General features: G+C 46.0%; 1 protein-coding gene across 1 annotated transcript in view; it reads right to left on the reverse strand.

Moving 5' to 3' along the window:
- The window catches only part of LOC144693638 (unconventional myosin-VIIa-like), a 103534-nt gene that overhangs the window by 6968 nt on the left and 75594 nt on the right, over nt 1–20972 (reverse strand). Inside the window, exons 17-20 of the mRNA XM_078563482.1 lie at nt 20582–20669; nt 20386–20492; nt 13470–13655; nt 6439–6555 (exon numbers count right to left, since the gene is read on the reverse strand). Of these exons, the coding sequence (XP_078419608.1) occupies nt 6439–6555; nt 13470–13655; nt 20386–20492; nt 20582–20669 (498 nt within the window). The remainder of the gene's footprint in view (nt 1–6438; nt 6556–13469; nt 13656–20385; nt 20493–20581; nt 20670–20972) is intronic.

A 20972-nucleotide genomic window follows, 5' to 3' on the forward strand; every position in this document is an offset into this window, starting at 1 on the left:
TCACAAACAGTACACGTGTACATGATAAACCAAGGTGTGTGCACATGTGTATGCACATGCACACACATGTAATGACCTGAATTTCCTGGATTACTCCACGCAGAGATATAATGTCGAGATTTACGCTGTTGCCTGTGCTTATGCTATTAATTGGGGCTTTTGGTGAAATTTCTTTCAGAGCTTAACTCTGTGGCTGGGACCACAAGTCAGGGTGAGGTCTGGGGCCAGGGTCAGTATTGGGGTTGGGGTCAGGGTCGAGGCCAGAGTCAGGGCCTAGGCCAGTTTTACACTGCAGATGTCGTTAGAGTCCACACCAGAAGGTGAAGTCCAGTGTAAAACAAACATAGTGCCATCAATTGTTGCCCGCTTGTGTTCAAACAGGAGATACTATTTTTAAAGTAGTATATTCCTCATAGAAACTAAAATCTTAACCTTGTCCATGTAGGTTGCAAGTGGAGCTGGGGTCAGGGGTCAGTATTGGGGCTGGGATCAGGTGTGAGTACTGGGGCTATGGTCAAGGGTTGGAGTCAGTACTGGGGCTGCGGTCAGGGGTCGGGATCGTAATTGGGGTTGGGGTCAGGGTCGAGGCCAGAGTCAGGGCCTAGGCCCATTTTACACTCCAGATGTCGACAGACACTAAAGCAGTGTCCAGTGCAAACCTCCTCCCTTCCTGGTAGACAAGTTGGTTACTTCAGGATTTTACTGCCCGTGTCTGTGTTGTTGTTTAGCGGATGTGCATGTCTGGAGTGTGAAGCAGAACATTCTGATATTTCACAGCAGCGTCATTTAGTGGTCTGGTAAAAACCACCAACACTTTCATAATGAGGAGAAGGAAGTGTGACTGTAGGGTTGAACTCAGTGTTATCCAGCTGAGGTCAGGTTTTATCACCTGATTTAGTCCCTCATTTCTACACACAACTGAAAAGGCAGGTGGCTCCATTGCAAAGTCCCAAAGCAGATTCATTTGATTATTCACCCATGGTGCCGGTATAGAAAGCATCAGCGGCAAAAATAACAACAGTTAACATGTTACACATTGAACATGTAAATATCTAAATTATTTAAACAGAACAATTTGTATTTCTATAGCACCTTCTGCAACCACAGGACATCCCAAGGCACTTCACAGCCAAGATTTTTGGAGCTGTAGGAAAGGTGGTAGTGAGTTTGCACAGAACAGCAAGGAGAGAAGCTGCTAGATAATCTGTTTCAGTGATGTTCATCGAGGGCCAGGGCAGCAGGAGAATTGTCTTGCTCCTCTTCAATATAGTGCCATGGGGTCTTTTACACCCACCCTGTACAGGGGTCTCAGTTTAATGTCTTATCTGAAAGAGAAATGCTGCACGCCCTCAGTACTGCACTGGAGCGTCAGCCTAGATTTTGTGTTCATGCTTTTGGAGTAGGACTTGAACCCACAACTTCCTGATTCAGACCCCTGAGCCACAGTTGACACCAACTGGCACTTCAGAAGCCCCTAAGAATCACTACTGTTGTAATATGCCTTTAAGGGATTGCAGCAAGACATCATTAGAAAGGAAATATGTCATGTTATCCAGCTTTAGTTTTGCTTTTGCTTTTTAGCAGAGCGCGCACGCACAGCTCTGATGCATCCAAGCTCTATACCCGTGTTATACATAGGCCAGGATTTTCCAGCCCTGTTGTGAGCGGGGCCCACCGTGGATGAGGCAGTGCCCCAGTCAAGAAGTCCATTGACTTGCAGTGGGACCGGACGATGCCAGTGGCAGGGGGGTGCGGAAAATCCCACCCCTAGTCTTAATAAACGAACCTACAACGTGTTTACACAATCCTTTATAAGTGATTGGGGCCTTTATATCATTATAAAAACACAGCAACTACCAGATGTAGTTTTAATTTTGAGTGATATTGATGGAAAAATTCCTTGGAGCTGCTCCTGGCCTGCCGGCATTACTGGCACAGGTTAGTGTAAATGGGGTTCACACTGTGCTTCTGATGAAGGAACAGTGGAGCAGCAGCAGCTTAGAAATTTCCTGGCAATGCCATACTGAGTGAGTGATTTCAATATGTGCCATGTTGCTCCTTCACTCTCAGAACCTATTCCCTGTGTTGCTCCTCTTCAAGGGCAGGGATTAATCATTTCAGCTGCTTGGACCTTCTGAATGTACATGGGGCAGGGAAGTGGGGAGCGCAAAGGATTGGAAAATTTTCGAGGCGCCGTAACTGACAGCGCCAAGTATAATGTAGGGAGTAACTAATAATGGATCGGCAAAATCGCCAAGAAATTAACCACCAAACTCCAACGATCTCAGTTGTGCTGAGATCAGGTGATTTTAGGCTGAGCTGCATCAAAGTCAGCGATGGGCAACTTGCGGCCCATCAGGTTCCTGAGTGCGGCCCGCAAGACATTTTGTTGACCGTTGCCCACATGTAGGGTTGCCAGATTCCATTGGTTTCCGTCCGCGTAGTTTTTTTCCTAAAGTGGTACGCACATAAAGCAAGAGCACGTGAAGAGAGGTGCGTGCTGATTGCACACAACATTGACTGCGAGAGCCGTGGGCTCCCTCTGCGTCCAATCAAAGCGCTGCTATGGTTCAGCCAGCACGCCCCGCAAATCCTTAGGTTAGTGCTCATGCCCGAATTCAATCTTGTGGCCCACTGAGATGGAGGGCCACTCATGCAGCCCACTCACTTGTCCATCAGTGATCTAAATTGTGGAATGGTGATCTCCGCCACCAACAAACCCAGTTACCCTCAACACAATCAGTGGCTGCCAGCACACCCAGAGATCCCTGTAGATCCACTGACCCCAACAGAGCCAGTGGTGCCCAACAGATCTATTAACCCACTTCCCCACAGTCCCAGATCACCAATCTATGCCATCTATCACTCATGCTAAACCTGTCTAAGTTGGGCTTTGACAAGGGGGAGGAGCTATGCAAATGAACAGCAGGGTACACTGCTGGGCATAACAGAAGCAGCACGGGTGACTGAGAAAATTCATAAATGGTGTTTTAGCTGAGATCAGGTAAATCAGTTCTGTGCAATTTCCTCAGGAAAAGACACTGGTGTAACACTAATCATGCCACAGTTAGACCAAAACCTCCCAGGATATTCTGGGCTATAATATGTAATAGGTTCAACTACACATAGAGATTGACTATGAGAGCTTTTGAACCCCCCACCTGTCATGAATGCTGAGCATTACACAATGGTTATGTTTTAAAATTTCTCCTTTACCTTAAGATGAAAGGGAGATGGTGGAGTCATGACAAACACCTGCTCGGAGACATGCCCATGTGACCTGGTTGCCATGGGGTGAAACTCAAACCAAAACCTATTGAAATGCCAAGTGACAGTCTTAACACCTTCATGCAGTGTCTTACTGACAAAGGGCAGATGCTTTTTGAGAAGCAGAGAAACAAAGAAGCTACTGCTGTAATGAAGCAGGTGGACTGTTTCGTGTTAACCACCAAGCAGGATGCTAGTGAGAGCTTTTTTCTGTTTGAAAGGAAGGGAACAGAACAGATGGGGCTTTTGGAGATTTAAGAAACAGGGAGTAACTGAGGTGGGCCTTGCTGGTATAAATTGGATCCGGAAAACTCAGGCTGAGTGGAACAATTTTTGAAGGACACTGGACATTTAGACCTAGCATGGCGGGGAGAATTATGCCTGTTGGAGAGCTTGGAGATACTTTGGAACTGTTCCTGTAATGCTAGATACGTGCCAGAAGTGCGGTGCACAGCAAAAACGATTGCAAGATGTATCTCGACTGTTAGTTAACACAAAAATACCTTTTCTTTAGTTTGATGTATTAGTTGGCAATCAAGCAGTGTTTGTATTTTGTTCAGTTTAGTTACTTTGTTACAGTAAAAGTCTAAAAATATGAAATCTTGCCCTTCAGTTAATTCCATCTGGGAATTGCTGGGAAATTAATTTCTTTTCAAAAGTTATCAGTCGCTACAAGGATTGTAACATTACCAGCAAACCAGTGGCTGCCAACACACCCAGAGATCCCTATAGACCCACTGACCCCAACAGAGCCAGTGGTGCCCTACAGACCTATTACCCTACTTCCTTACAGGCCCAGATCACCAACAGATCCTTTGACGAAGAAGAAGAGTCATACGGACTCAAAACGCTAACTCTGTTTTTCTCTCCACAGATGCTGTTAGACCTGCTGGGTTTTTCCAGCATTTTCTGTTTTTGTTTCAGATTTCCAGCATCTGCAGTATTTTGCTTTTGCAAGATTGGGGATATGAGATCAAACCGGGGTGGCCGCCACCAAGGCTACTGACTGCATTTCAGGGCTGTCTCCACCCCTTGTGAAGCAGATGGGGCTAGTGAAAATAAGCCCCAAAACACTAATTAACTGTATACAGCAAGAATTCGAACTCTTCCAGCTGGGCGAGTAGTTAAAATGCAACGGCTACATTTGCCAATCCTTGCCTGCCCATCTCCCATTTCAATGCTGCTGGATTTAGCTGGGAAAATAAACACTAATCGGAATTCCATAATATCAATAGAGCCCTGATGGTAATGTTACAGAATCATGAGTGGCCCTTCCACATCAGGCTGAAGCAAGACAGCAGATGGTGAGAGAGAGGATGAGGCCCTCCAGGCAAGTGAAGAAATTCCCTTCATGGTGTTAAGGGCCAAGGGCCAATAGTGAGGAGCAAAGCCTTAGACTACAGGGCTGGTCAGATGGGCAGAACAGGGCAAATGGTATTCAATCCTGAAAAGTGTGAGGTGATGCATTTTGGGAGGACTAACAAGGCAAGAGAGTGCCTGATGAATGGTAGGACCCTAGGAAGTACAGAGGATCAGAGGGACCTTGGTGTGCATGTCCATAGATCCCTGAAGGCAGCAGGACAGGTAGATAAGGTGGTTAAGAGGCCATATGGGATACTTGCCTTTATTAGTCGAGGCATTGAATACAAGAGCAGGAAGGTTATGTTGGAGCTGTATAAAATACTAGTTAGACCACATCTGGAGTACTGTGTGCAGTTCTGATCGCCACAGTATAGGAAGGATGTGATTGCATCAGAAAGGGTGCAGAGGAGATTCACCAGGATGTTGCCTGGGCTGGACCATTTAAGCTATGAAGAGAGACTAGATAGGCTGGAGTTGTTTTCCTTAGAACAGAGAAGGCTGAGGGAGGACCTGATTGAGGTGTACAAAATTATGAGGGGCATAGATAGGGTAGATAGGGAGAAACTTTTCACTTTAGTGGAGGGGCCAATAGTCAGAGAGCATAGATTTAAGGTAAGGGGCCAGGGGTTTAGAGGGGATTTGAGGAAAAAATTTTCACCCAGAGGGTAGGGGATATCCGGAACTCACTGCCTGAAAGAGGTGGTGGAGGCAGGAACCCTCACAACATTTAAGAAGTATTTAGATGAACACTTATAACGCGATAGCATACAAGGCTACGGACCAAGTGCTGGAAAATGGGATTAAAGTAGATAGGGGCTTGATGACTGGCACAGAAACGATGGGCCAAAGGGCCTCTTTCCATGCTTTAAAACTCTATGGGCAGAATTTTTCCATCGGCGAGCAGGGGGTGGTGCCCGCTCGCCGACGCACAAAATGACATGGGATGGCATCGGGCGGAGCCCCTGACATCATCCCACCCCATTTAAATTTTCAGGAAGGCTGATTTTGCTGTGGGCCTGCTGACCTGTCAATGGCCAATTGAGGCCATTGACAGATCAATTATACAATTAAAGGACCTGCCTGTTCAACCTTAAGGTTGGCAGGCAGGCCAGGAGCCCCGGCGGCAAATAGAGAAAACATGAAACCTCATCCACAGGTGGGATGAGGTTTCAAGCAGGTTGTTAAAAATTTTAATAAAGTTAATCTGTAAATTATGAACATGCACATTGTCACATGAGGGGGACATGTTAGGGAATTTTTTCTTTCAAAGTGGAAGCGATCTCCCTGAGGCTGCACTTAGCCTCAGGGGGATGTGCGTTCTTTCGTGCACATGCGTGAAAGAGCGCACTCTCGCTTTTGGGGAATCTTCCCCCCCGCCCGCACAGGAAGCGCATAGCTTCCCGCTGGACGTCATGCTAGGCGGGCCTTAATTGGCCCACCCACGTAAAATGCCGGTACGGCCTACTTCATTGGTGGGGATCGGCTCCCCGTCCGCTGGAGATTGAGACGGACCCGCCCACCCGGCAGGCAGAAAATTCTGCCCTATGGCTTTATCATTCTATGGCTGTCTACTCTTCCTCATTTATTCTCTCTTATTCCGGGCAAGCAGAGTCAGCAACAGTTAAATACCCACGGCCTGAAAATTAGGCCACTGAATGCGTTCTGCCTTTATTCCATTCATTCGAAACCTGGTCCAGGATAAAGGAATCATTAATAAATACAGATAATGTGCTCATGGACTCAGTAGCACTGAAATGCACAGACACATTGAAATCCATGGCTGCAAATCACTCCACAGCAACACCGTACCTTCACTTCGAAAAAGGCCGATCCAAATGTTGCCCAACGGTACAGCAATTTGAGAAATGCCAGCTTGACTTCATCTGCTGTCTTCCCTGTATGCCTGTTACACATGGCCACAATACACTGTAAAAGAAATCCAACAAGGGAGTGGTTAACCCTCACATGCAATAACCCTTGGAGAGGTTTTCAATCTGCACTGCCCTCAGGCTCCAAGATAGACAGAGGTTTACCTTTCCATCCAGGTAATATGTTGAAATGTGTATTCAACCTTGTTGCATTTTTGGGCTTTGGATTTTTAAAAAATTATTCATTTATGGGATGTGGACTTCGCTGGCTGGGCCAGCATTTATTGCCCATCCCGAATTGCCCTTGAGAAGGTGGTGGTGAGCTGCCTTCTTGAATTGCTGCAGTCCATCTGGTATAGCACACCCACAGTGCTGTTGGGGAGGGAGTTCCAGGATTCTGACCCAGCGACAGTGAAGGAACGGCAATATATTTCTAAGTTAAGATGGTGTGTGGCTTGGAGGGGAACAGGTGGTGTTCCCATCTATCTGCTGCCCTTGTCCTTCTAAATGGTAGAGGTCATGGGTTTGGAGAGTGCACTTGAAGGAGCCTTGGTGAGTTTCTGCAGTGCACTTTGTAGATGGTACACACTGCTAACACTGTGCATCAGTGGTGGAGGGAATGAATTATTAAGATGGTGAACGGGGTGCCAATCAAGCGGCACCTTTGTCCTGGATGGTGTTGAGCTTCTTGCGTGTTGTTGGAGCTGCACTCATCCAGGCAAGTGGAGAGTATTCCATCACACTCCTGGCTCGTGCCTTGTAGATGGCGGACAGGCTTTGGGGAGTCAGGAGGTGAGTTATTCACTGCAGAATTCCTAGCCTCTAACCTGCTTGTAGCCAAAGTGTTTATATGGCTGGTCCAGTTCAGTTTCTGGTCAATGGTAACCCCCAGGATGTCAGGATATTGATACAGGATATTCTCCTTGAGTTCAGGTTCTCTGAGCAATCCTGTACATGGATTTCATGTCCCTAATGATCTGGAGTGTTCCTTTATCAGTGCAATATTAATGTAAACAGAAGGTCCAAAAGAAAGTCCTTGCCATTGTATTCTGCCTCACTAGAATGTGTTAGGTGTCTCCACGTGATAGCCCTCTCATGGGTAAGTAACTCAATTAAACATCAGATCAGGCTAAGGGAAGCTTTAAACCAACAATTTATTTAACATTGAATGAGTGGATGAACAGAATTCAGTGTATATTTTGGAATAACTTACAAACTTCACAGCTTCCTCCCTACGTTAAAAAAAAAGTGCTTCTCTCCGAGTTAATTTTTTCAATACATTGAACTTGAATCATAGAATCATAGAATGGTGACAGCACTGGAGGGTATAAGCTGCCTGTGCCAGCTCTCTGCAAGAGCAATTCACCTACTGTCACTCCCCCGCCTTCTCCCTGTAGCCCTGCAAGTTTTTCCTCATCAGATAATGATCCAATTCCCTTTTGAAAGCCATGATTGAATGTGCCTCCACCACACACTCAGGTAGAGTATTCCAGATCCTAACCACTCACTGTGCAAAAATGTTTCCCCTCACATCGCCATTGCTTCTTTTGCCAATCACCTTAAATCGATCTCGTTCTCGATCCTTCCGCCAATGGGAACAGTTTCTCCATATCTACTCTGTCCAGTCCCTTCACGATTTTGACTATCTCGACCAAATCTTGTCCCAATTTCTCGAATCTCTCTACATAACTGAACTTCCTCACTCCTGGAACCATTCTCATGAATCTTTTCTGCCTTCACGTCCTTCCTAAAGTGTGCTGGCCACAACTGGACACAGTATTCCTGTTGAAGCCAAACCGGGATTCTATACTGTATTCCTTCTTCTTGTACTCTATGCCCCTATTAATAAAGCCCAGGGTCCTGTATACTTTATTACTGCTCTCTCAACCTGTCCTGTCACCTTCAATGATTTGTGCAAATGAACCCAGGTTATTCTGCTCCTTTTTAAAAATTCATTCACAGGATGTGGGCATTGCTGGCAAGACCAACATTTATTGCCCATCCCTAATTGCCCTTGAGAAGGTGGTGGTGAGCCACCTTCTTGAACCGCTGCTGTCCCTGTGGCATAGGTACACCCACCGTGCTGTTAGTGAGGAAGTTCCAGGGTTTTGGCCCAGCGACAGCGAAGGAACGTCAATATATTTCCAAGTCAGGGTAAGGTATATTTCAATGAGAGGGAACTTGCAGGTGGGTATTCCCATGCATCTGCTGCCCTTGTCCTTCTAGATGGTGTTGGTTGTGGGTTTGGCAGGTGCTGTCAACGGAGCCTTGGTGAGTTTCTGCAGTGCATCTTGTAGCTGGTACAGACTGCTGCTACTGTGAATCGGTGGTGGAGGGAGTGAATTCTTAAGATGGTGGATAGAGTGCCAATGAAGTGGGCTGCTTTGTCCCGGATGGTGTCGAGTGTTGTTGGAGCTGCACTCATCCAGGCAAGTGGAAAGTGTTCCATCAAGCTCCTGACTTGTGCTTTGTAGATGGTGGACAGGCTTTGGGGACTCAGGAGGTGAGTTACATGTCGCAGAATTCCCTGTTTCTGATCTGCTCTTATAGCCACAGTATTTATATGGCTGGTCCAGTTCAGCTTCTGGTCAATGGTAACCCCCAGGATATTGATAGTGGGGGATTCAGAGATGGTGATGCCATTGAATGTCAAGGAGAGATGGTTGGATTCTCTCTTGCTGGAGATGGTCATTGCCTGACACTTGTGTGGCGCAAATGTTACTTGCCACTTGTCAGCCCAAGCCTGGATATTGTCCAGATCTTGCTGCATATGGACACAGACTACTTCAGTATCTGAGGAGTCGCGAATGGTGCAATCATTCCCACTTCAGATCTTATGATGGGAGGAAGGTAATTGATGAAGCAGCTGAAGACGGTTGGGTCTAGGACACTACCCTGAGGAATTCCTGCAGTGATGTCTTGGAGCTGAGATGACTGACCTCCAACAACCACAACCATCTTCCTTTGTACTAGGTATGACTCCAACCAGTGGAGAGTTTTCCCACTTTATTTAACTTGTCTGCCCATTCCACAACTTGTCTATGTCCTTTTGAAGTTTAACATCATCCTCCTCATAGTTCATGATACTTCCAAGTTTTGTGTCATCTGCAAATCCCGCCCAGTACACCAAAGCCTAGGTCATTAATACATGTCAAGGGAAAGCAGGGTTCCTGGGGAACTCCATTATAAACCTTCCTCATGTCCAAAAATACACTCCTCTCTGATTCCTGTCACTCAACCCATTTCCTTCCCATGTTGCTCCTGTTACAGCTGCTACTTTTATTCCATGAGCTCTAATTTTGCTCACAAGTCCGTTGTGTGGCACCTGTATCAAATGCCTTTTGGAAGTCCATGTACACCACATCAACAACATTACCCTCATCAACCCTCTCTGTTACTTCATCAAAAAACTCAAGAAAATTAGTGAGACACAATTTGCCCTCAGCAAATCCAAGCTGGCTTACCTTAATTAACCTGCATTTTCCCAAGTGTCTATTAATTTTGTCCCAAATCATCATTACTACTGAGATTAACTTGGCTGGCCTGCAGTTGTAGTAACAAATTTGCAAGCAAATTACAGAGAAGTTCAAGAATTATAGAGTATCTATAATGGTGGGACTTTAATTATCTGAATACAGACTGGGATAGTGGTAATGTAAGGGGCAGAGAGGGGCAAAAATTCCTAGAGCGTGGGCTGGGCTTAGCTTTGCTCCCTTTTTTGAACAAAGGCATAACATCTGCAATTCTCCAGTCCTCTGACACCACCCATGTAACTAAGGAGAATTGGAAAAATATAGCCAGTGCCTCTGCAATTCCCACCCTCACTTCCCTTAGGATCCTTGGATGCATCTCAACCAATTCCTGGTCCCTTAACAACTTTAAGTACAATCAGCCTATCCAACACATCCTCCTTATCAAATTTAAACCCATCAAGTGCCTGAACTATCTCCTCTTTCACCATGACTTGGGCAGCATCTTCTTCCTTGATAAAGACAAATACAAAGTATTTATTTAATGCCTCAGCCATGCCCCCTGCCTCCATGTGTAAATCACCTTTTTGGTCCCTAGTCAGCCCTACTCCTCCTCTTACCACCCTTTTACTATTTGTATGCCTATAGAAAGTTTTGAATTCCCTTTTATGTTGGCTGTCAGTCTCTTCTTATGCTCTCTTTTTGCTTCTCTTATTCGCTTTTCCAATTCCCCCTGAACCTTCTATGTCAAGCCTGATTCTCAATTGTATCATCCACCTGTTATCTGTCATATACACCCTTTTCCTGCTTCATCCTGCTCTCTATCTCTTTCATCATCCAGGGAACTCTGGATCTTTTTGCCTTACCTTTCCCCCTCATTGGAATATACCTTAACTGTTCCCAAACCAGCTCTTCTTTAAAGGCAGCCCGTTGTTTGGTTAGTTTTGCCTGCCAACCTTTCCGTCCAATTTATCTGGGCCAAATCCATTCTCAGCCCATTGAAATTGGCTCTTTCCTCAATTAACTATTTTTACTCTGGATTGTTGTTTGACCTTTTCCACAGCGAGCCTAAACCTTATGATACAATTATTACTGCTCCCTAAATGTTCCCCTATTGACAATGGACCCATTTGGCCCACCTTATTCCTGGAATTTTACAGCCCCATCACGGCAGGGGTAGGGGTGTAAAATGCGGCGAGCCGTTCAAAAGCCCATCAACTCCAGTGGGACCATAAGATCCCGCAGGTGTAAAATTCTGCCCAGGTCTAACAGTGCCTCCTTTTTCCTTGGACTGGAAATCTACTGATGTAGAAAATTCTCCTGAACACACTGGGAATTCTTGCCCCTCTCTGCCCCTTGCTATCCCAGTCTATATTCATATAATTAAAGTCCCACTATTATAGCTACTCTATAATTCTTGAACTTCTCTGTAATTTCCTTGCAAATTTGTTCCTCTACACCTTTGGTGGCCTACAGACTACACGAGCAATGTAATTGTACCTTTTTTGTTCCTTAGCTCTAGCTAAAAAGATTTTGCCCTTGACTCCTCTGGGACATTCTCTCTCTCCTGCACCACAATTCTCTCCTTAATCAATACTGCCGCCCCCCCACCTCCTTTCCTTCCTTCCCTATCTTCCCTGAACACCTTGTATCCAGAAGTATTTAATATTCAGTCCTGCCCTTCTTTGAGCCAAGTCGCTGTTACAACATCATATTTTCATTTGGCTATCTGCACCTGCAGCTCACCAACCTTATTTACCACACTCCATACATTCACAAAAACCTTGGTGTTGGTCTGTGAGTCCATCTTTGAACCCTCCAAACATTGGCCAAAAGCAGGGGTCACCATATACGCCAAGTATAAAAGTCTTTGTTGTTCGTCACGCAGGGTCTGCTCTGTGTGTATGTGTGACTTAAACTCCTGCGCATCTTCACAACACAACCCGTATCACCTGCTTGACCCCTTGCACCCAGTTATAAGTGAGTCAAACATCCATTTTGAGCTGAAAAATTGAGGCTAATACTACTAATGCAAGTATAACATGTCGTGGCTGAAAAAGGGGGTTGACGTATATACAGAGCATGTGCAGAAATATGATTTTTGGGGCCGATAAAATGGGGTCGTCTTATACACCAGGTTCACTTATACACTGTAATCTAGGATGCATGCACAGCAACCCTAATTTAGACTTTGTACGAACATAGGAATTAGCAGGAGTAGACCACGCGGCCCCTCAAGCCTGCTCCGCCATTCAATAAGATCATGGCTGATCTGATTGTAACCTCAACTCCACATGCCCGCCTACTCCCAATGACCTTCCACCCCACTTGCTTATCAAGAATCTATCTGTCTCTGCCTTAAGAATGTTCAAAGGCTCTGCTTCCACCACCTTTTCAGGAAGAGAGTTCCAAAGACTCACAACCCTCTGAGAAAAAATTTCTCCTCATCTCTGTCTCAAGTGGGCAACCCTTTATTTTTAAACAGTGACCCCTAGCTCTAGAATCTCTCACAAGAGGAAACATCCTCTCCACATCCACCCTGTCAAGACCCCTCAGGATCTTATATGTTTATAAGAAATATATTTATATAATATTTAAACACATTTATGTTCATTTTTATTACTTTGCCTCTTACTGCCCCATCTAATATCTTATTATTTCTCACTCTAGTACTATGTATCTCTCCCAGTCTCTGTGCCTGGTGGTGTTCCTCTCCAACTTTATCTCCTCATTCCCATACCTCTGCCAAGTTAGTTTAAACTTAAGCTTGAAAGAAGATGTCAGGTGCCAATTCAGTATCATACTCTCTCCAGGTACCGAGGATGCTAGATATGTTTCTTTTGTGAACACTGGGCTTGTAAGTCATTGGCTTAGCCTCGGGGAATAAAAACTTCAGTCAATAGAAAGACCATTTATGATTGTTTTTGTGTAATTGCATACCTTCTGGGATTAACACAAATCTGGCTTCTAATGATCTCCTTCACACTGCACTGTGATAATGCACTTTGCACCATCTCTCTACTGCTCTGAAGGTCCTCATTTAACAATTTTGTTTTCACCTAACTGTAGTCCTCCCTTATCCACTGACCTTAATAGGACCCTACTTAATAGTGAGTGGCTGGCAGGTTCTAACTTCTGGTTTCAATGGTTTTGGGCACAGAAGCAAGTGGCTATGGTGCAATAATCTGAATGAAGTGGGATCAGAACGATGTCACTGTGGGCGTAAACCCGCTCAGCTGGTGAAAGTTGGTTTGAGATGAGACAAGTGGACTGGACAAGAGGATGACCGCCAACAGTTACTTCTCCTGTAACAGTGGCTCTGAGTTAGTACAATAAGGTAACGGAGCTTTTCCCAGCTCACTGTTTCCATGGCTCTCTTGGTTGACACACTTGCATCCTAACTTTCCCCTTCCTTGTGAGGTGGTGAGGTCTGCCCTCCAACAGATATAATGAGCCCCTGGTTAATCCTCTAATAACAAATAGAAAGATCACTTTTCATTACCTTCTTCCATTCCTCTGGTGACAACATCCGAACCATATCCTCAGGAACCAGATCCTTCAACATTTTGGGAATATTGAGAAACTGGGACTTGTCGTCATTGAACTTCACTTTGTAAAGGAATGCAGCAATCTGGATGGCATCTTCCTTTGTGCACTGGTGGTAACCTCGCAAATACTTTGGTAACTCCTTGGAATCAATAAGAGGGGAAGATCAGAAAGTATTCAGTGCCCTGAACAATTGGCCGGTCTTTAGTTGCCAGAGAGAACTAAAGGGCTCCTTCACAATTCTCCTATACAGAGCTCCATTGACCCTTGGTCTTCTTTAAGGCTGAAAAACCCCCAGAACAAATCAAAGCACATGGGATCGGGGGTTACATACTGGCATGGATTGAGAATTGGCTGACATACTGGAAACAGAATGTGGGAATAAATGGGTCTTTTTCTGGATGGCAGGTGGTGACAAGTGATTACCGCAGGGATCAGTGCTTAGGCCCCAGCTATTCACGATATATATAAATGACTTGGATGAGGGAACCAAATGCAATATTTCCAAGTTTGCTGACGACACAAAACTGGGCAGAGTTGTGAGGAGGATGCAAGGAGGCTTCAGGGCGGTTTCGACAAATTGTGTGTGTGAGCAAACACATGACAGATGCAGTATAACGTGGATAAATGTGAAGTTATACGCTTTGGTGTGAAAAACAGAAAGGCAGAGCATTATTTAAATGGTGATATATTTTACAAAGGGACCTGGGTGTCCTTGTACAACAGTCAATGAAAGTAAATAGGCAGGTGCAGCAAGTAATTAAGAAGGCAAATGGTCTTCATTGCAATAGGTTTTGAGTTCAGAAGTAGGGATGTCTTACTGCAGTTATACAGGGCCTTGGTGAGACCACACCTGGAGTATTGCGTGCAGTTTTGGTCTCACTACCAAAGAAAGAATATACTTGCCATAGAGGGAGTGCAGCGAAGGTTCACTAGGCTGATACCGGGGATGGCAGGACTGTCATATGAGGAGAGATTGGATCGACTGGGCCTGTATTCACTAGAGTTTAGAAGAATGAGAGGAGATCTGATTGAAACGTATAAAATTCTAACAGGGCTAGACAGACTGGATGCAGGGAGGATGTTTCCCATGGTGGGGGAGTCTAGAACCAGGGGCCACAGTCTCAGGATATGGGGCAGGCCAGTTAGGACTGAGGTGAGGAAAGATTTCTTCACTCAGAGGGTGGTCAACCTGTGGAATTCTTTACCACAGAAGGCTGTGGAGGCCGGGTCACTGAGTATATTAAAGAAAGAAATTGATAAGTTTCATCAAGGGATATGGAGAGGAGGTGGGAATGTGGTGTTGAGATAGAGGATCCGCCACGTTCGTATTAAATGATGGAGCGGGCTCGAGGGGCCAAATGGCCTACTCCTGCTCCTAGTTTCTATGTTTCTTCTATTCTAAAGGTCCTGGCGCAAGTTGAGGTACAGTCTGTGGGTTGCGGCACCACTTTTAGTCAGGCAGCCAATCATCATGCCTTGACAATGAGTGCCTGAAGGCAATTTAAACTTCTGAGACATGGTGATCAAGTTTATTGCTATTCTCCACTGGTGCATGCTCCCACCATAAATCTTTGAATAGTGATCATGAGCAGGAAGCCTAGCAATTTTCTCCGTACTCAGCACAGCGGGGCAATGGAGGTTACACTCTCCCTACTGCCTCCTGCATACATCAATTAACCCAGCATGGACCAAAGATAGAAACTGGACTTTCTGGTGAGTGTGGCCACTGTCCAGGTGTGAACCTGGAGCTACCTTTGAACTTATCAGAGGAGAAGAAATGTATCACGCATGCCAGCAGCATGGCTGTCCAATCAAATGGTCTGTCTCTTCCTCTACCCACACAAGAGTCTCCCTCATTGCTAACTTCAGCATCATTTTCACTTTCAGAGTCTAGGGGGAATGTTTGTCACTTAACATGTCTGCTGTGTAGATGGTCCAGTGATTTAGTGGGTGAATGTACTGTCTCATGTCACCCTGAATCATGTAGGCCTGGAAGGATCGTCAAACTGTACTACTAAAATCGACAATAGCCTGGGCCACAGGTGGTCCTGGGGTTGCACTGAGTCAGAGGCTCATGGGTCGCTGCAATCTCAGAGATGCTTCCTTTCGGATGAGACCTTACACCCATTGACCCTCTCAAACGGAAAGGTGACATGGCTCTCTTTGAAGAAGAGTCGGGGAATTCGCGACGGTGAACTAGTCAGTATTTCTCTATCAACGAGCATTACTAAAACAGGTTATCTACACGTTTCTTCAAAGTTGGCTGTCATGAAAATGGAAAGAGGCACTCTCTTGTGGACAGGGTCAGTCACTAACCTGTGGACAGGGTCAGTCACTCCCCTGTGGACAGGGTCACTCACTCCCCTGTGGACAGGGTCACTCACTCCCCTGTGGACAGGGTCACTCACTCCCCTGTGGACAGGGTCACTCACTCCCCTGTGGACAGGGTCACTCACTCCCCTGTGGACAGGGTCACTCACTCCCCTGTGGACAGGGTCAGTCACTCCCCTGTGGACAGGGTCACTCACTCCCCTGTGGACAGGGTCACTCACTCCCCTGTGGACAGGGTCACTCACTCCCCTGTGGACAGGGTCAGTCACTCCCCTGTGGACAGGGTCAGTCACTAACCTGTGGACAGGGTCAGTCACTCCCCTGTGGACAGGGTCAGTCACTAACCTGTGGACAGGGTCAGTCACTCCCCTGTGGACAGGGTCAGTCACTCCCCTGTGGACAGGGTCAGTCACTCCCCTGTGGACAGAGTCAGTCACTCCCCTGTGGACAGGGTCACTCACTCCCCTGTGGACAGAGTCAGTCACTCCCCTGTGGACAGGGTCAGTCACTCCCCTGTGGACAGGGTCAGTCACTCTCCTGTGGACAGGGTCAGTCACTCCCCTGTGGACAGGGTCAGTCACTCTCCTGTGGACAGGGTCAGTCACTAACCTGTGGACAGGGTCAGTCACTCCCCTGTGGACAGGGTCAGTCACTCCCCTGTGGACAGGGTCAGTCACTCCCCTGTGGACAGGGTCAGTCACTAACCTGTGGACAGGGTCAGTCACTCCCCTGTGGACAGGGTCAGTCACTAACCTGTGGACAGGGTCAGTCACTCCCCTGTGGACAGGGTCACTCACTCCCCTGTGGACAGGGTCAGTCACTCCCCTGTGGACAGGGTCAGTCACTCCTCTGTGGACAGGGTCAGTCACTCCCCTGTGGACAGGGTCAGTCACTCCCCTGTGGACAGGGTCACTCACTCCCCTGTGGACAGGGTCAGTCACTCCCCTGTGGACAGGGTCAGTCACTCCTCTGTGGACAGGGTCAGTCACTCTCCTGTGGACAGGGTCACTCACTCCCCTGTGGACAGGGTCACTCACTCCCCTGTGGACAGGGTCACTCACTCCCCTGTGGACAGGGTCAGTCACTCCCCTGTGGACAGGGTCAGTCACTCCCCTGTGGACAGGGTCAATCACTCCCCTGTGGACAGGGTCAGTCACTCCCCTGTGGACAGGGTCAGTCACTAACCTGTGGACAGGGTCAGTCACTCCCCTGTGGACAGGGTCAGTCACTCCCCTGTGGACAGGGTCAGTCACTCCCCTGTGGACAGGGTTGCTCACTCTCCTGTGGACAGGGTCACTCACTCCTCTGTTGACAGAGTCACTCACTCCCCTGTTCACAGGGTCAGTCACTCTCCAGTGGACAGGGTCAATCACTCTCCTGTGGACAGGGTCAATCACTCTCCTGTGGACAGGGTCAGTCACTCCCCTGTGGACAGGGTCAGTCACTCCCCTGTGGACAGGGTTGCTCACTCTCCTGTGGACAGGGTTGCTCACTCTCCTGTGGACAGGGTCACTCACTCCTCTGTTGACAGAGTCACTCACTCCCCTGTTCACAGGGTCAGTCACTCTCCAGTGGACAGGGTCAATCACTCTCCTGTGGACAGGGTCAATCACTCTCCTGTGGACAGGGTCAGTCACTCTCCTGTGGACAGAGTCACCTCACTTGCCTGTGGACAGGGTCACTCACTCACCTGTGGATAGTGTCAGTCCATAAGACCATAAGACGTAGGAACAGGAGCAAGCCATTTGGCCCATCGAGTCTGCTCCACCATTCAATGATATCGTGGCTGATCTGTTAATCCTCAACTCCACTTTCCTGCCTTTTCCCCATAACACTTCATTCCCTCACTGATTAAAAATCTGTCTATCTCAGCCTTGAATATACTTAATGACCCAACCTCTATAGTTCTCTCTGGTAAAGAATTCCACAGATTCACCACCTTAAGAGAAGAAACTCCTCCTCATCTCTGTTTAAATGGGCGACCCCTTACCCTGAGATTATGCCCTCTGGTCCTAGACTCTCCCACAAGGGGAAACAACCCTTTAGTGTCTACTCTGTAAAGCCCCCTAAGAATCTTATATGTTTCAATAAAGCCGCCTCTCATTCTTCTAAACTCCAATGAGTACAGGCCCAACCCACTCAACCTCTCCTCATAAGAAAATCCTTCCATTCCTGGGATCAACATAGTGAACCTTCTCTGGACTGCCTTCAGTGCCAGGATATCTTTCCTTAGATAAGGGGGCCAAAGTTGTTCATAGTACTCTAGATGCGGTCTAACTAGTGCCTTATATAGTTTCAGCAAGACTTCCCTATTTTTATACTCCATTCCTTTTGAAATAAAGGCCAACATTCAATTTGCCTTCCCTATTACCTGGTGAACTTGTATGTAAGCTTTTTGGGATTCATGCACAAGGGCTCCCAAATCCCTCTGTGCTGCAGCTTTCTGCAGCCTTTCTCCATTTAAATAATATTCAGCTCCTCTATTCTTCCTACCAAAGTGCATAACCTGACATTTTCCCACATCATATTCCATCTGTCAAGTTTTTGCCCACTCACTTAACCTGTCTATATCCCTCTGTAGACTCTTTGTGTCATCCTCACCACTTACCTTCCCACCGATTTTTGTGTCATCCGCAAACTTGGCGATAGTACATTCACTTCCCTCGTCCAAGTCATTAATATATATTGTAAATAATTGTGGCCCCAGCACTGATCCCTGTGGCGCTCCACTAGTTACAGGTTGCCATCCTGAAAATGCCCCCCTTATCCTAACTCTCTGTCTTCTATTAGTTAGCCAATCTTCCATCCATGATCATATGCTACCCCCAACACCATGGGCTCTTATCTTATTAAGTAGCCTTATGTGTGGTACCTTATTGAATGCCTTTTGGAAATCCAAATATATTACATCTACTGGTTCCCCTTTATCTATCCTACTTGTTACCTCCTCAAAGAATTCTAATAAATTAGTAAGGCATGATTTCCCCTTCATGAAGCCATGCTGACTCTGCTTTATTATACTATGCATTTCTAAATGCTCTATTATTACATACTTTATAATAGACTCTCACATTTTCCCAATGACGGATGTTAAGCTAACTGGTCTATAGTTACCTGTTTTTTGTCTCCCTCACTTTTTGAATAAGGGCGTTACATTGGCAGTTTTCCAATCTTCTGGGAATTGTGAAGAATCTAAGGATTCTTGGAAGGTTAGCACCAGTGCATCCACTATCTGTGTAGCTACTTCCTTTAATATCCTAGGATGCAACCCATCAGGTCCAGGGGACTTGTTGGCCTTTAGCCCCATTAGTTTCCCTAGTATTTTTTCTCTACTGATAGTTATTGTATTTATTTCTTCCCCGCCTTTTGCCCCTTGATAATTTAGTATTTTTGGAATGCTATTAGTGTCTTCTACCGGGAAGACTGATGCAAAGTATTTATTCAACTCCTCTGCCATTTCCTGATCCCCCATTATTATTTCCCCAGCCTCGTTCTCTAAGGGGCCTATGTTCACTTTGGCTTCTCTCTTCTTTTTTATATAGTTAAAGAAGCTCTTACTGTCTATTTTTATATTACTTGCTAGTTTACCCTCAGAGTTTATTTTCTCCCTCTTAATTATTTTCTTGGTCATCCTTTGTTGGTTTTTAAGACTTTCCCAATCCTCTGGTTTACCACTAATCTTTGCCACATTGTATGTTTTTTCTTTCAATTTTATACTATCCTTAACTTCCTTGGTTAACCATGGTTGGTTTGGTTTATCCCCTTTCTAGAATCCTTCTTCCTCACTGCGATATATCTTTTTTATGAGTCATAAACTATTTTCTTAAACATCTGCCATTGTTCATCAACCGTCTTTTCTTCTCCTTTCCCAGTCCACTCCAGCCAACTCCTTTGTAATTACCCTTATTTAAGTTTAGCACAGTTGTTTCCGACCCAAGTTTCTCACTCTCAAACTGAATGCTAAATTCGACCATGTTATGTTACTGTTTCCTAGGGGATCTTTTGCTCTGAGATCATTTATTAAACCTGCCTCATTACACATTACCAGATCCAAAATAGCCTGATCCCTGGTTGGATTCACAACATATTGTTCTAGGAAACAGTCCCGAATACACTCTATGAATTCTTGCTTGTGGCTACCTCTGCCAATTTGATCTTCTCAATCTACATGAAGATAAATGTCACCAATGATTAACGTACTGCCTTTTTTACATCCGTCATTATCTCCTGACTTATTCTCTGTCCTACAGTATAGCTACTGTTAGGGGGCCTCTAGACTACTCCCACCAGTGTCTTCTTCCCTTTGTTATTTCTTACCTTCATCCATATGGATTCTACATCTTCCGATCCAAGATCATTTCTTGCTATCGTACTTATTCCATCTCGTACTAACAAAGCTACCCCACCATCCTTTCCTTCACTCCTCTGTGGACAGGGTCAATTGCTCCCCTGAGGACAGAGTCAGCCACTGCCCTGGGGACAGGGTCAGCCACTGCCCTGTGGACATTCACTCTCCTATTTCAGGGTTACTCACTCACCTGTGGGTAATGGAACACTATATCTGCTTTGATGTCTCTACCAGGAAAGACATTGAGCCACAGCTTTCTCATGAACAGCACCTTGTATGCCACCGAGACAGAAGTACCTACAAAATGATATGGAGACATGGTATTACTACACGCTGGAGGGGATTTCAGCTTTATAAACTTGGTTTAAGTTCTGTTGGACACCTACCATCCTTCATAGGCTTTTCTTTCTTGACCCAGTCAGTCACATGCCTCACATAATCAAAGAAGAAATCTCCTTCAGGAAAGCTGATAACCTAAGAGCACAAAGGTCAGAATCTCTGAGATCTCACTCAGCTGTAGATATCGGAACTCAAGTCCCTGCACCACCAAAACTGAGAAGATATCAACCATCATCTCACCCTTAAACAGACAGATAGTCAATTACCCCCAGGGACAGAGAGTCAATTATCCCCAGGGGGAATGAATCAATCACTCCCAGGGGGAATTAATCACTCCCAGGGAGATAATCAATAAGCCCCAGAAGGGATTAATCAATCATTCCCAGGGGAGTTAGTTAATCGATCACCTCCGGGGGAATGAATCAATTACTCCTAGTG

The sequence above is a fragment of the Cetorhinus maximus genome, chromosome 19 (genome assembly GCF_964194155.1).
Source record: "Cetorhinus maximus chromosome 19, sCetMax3.hap1.1, whole genome shotgun sequence".
NCBI classification, from domain to species: domain Eukaryota; kingdom Metazoa; phylum Chordata; class Chondrichthyes; order Lamniformes; family Cetorhinidae; genus Cetorhinus; species Cetorhinus maximus.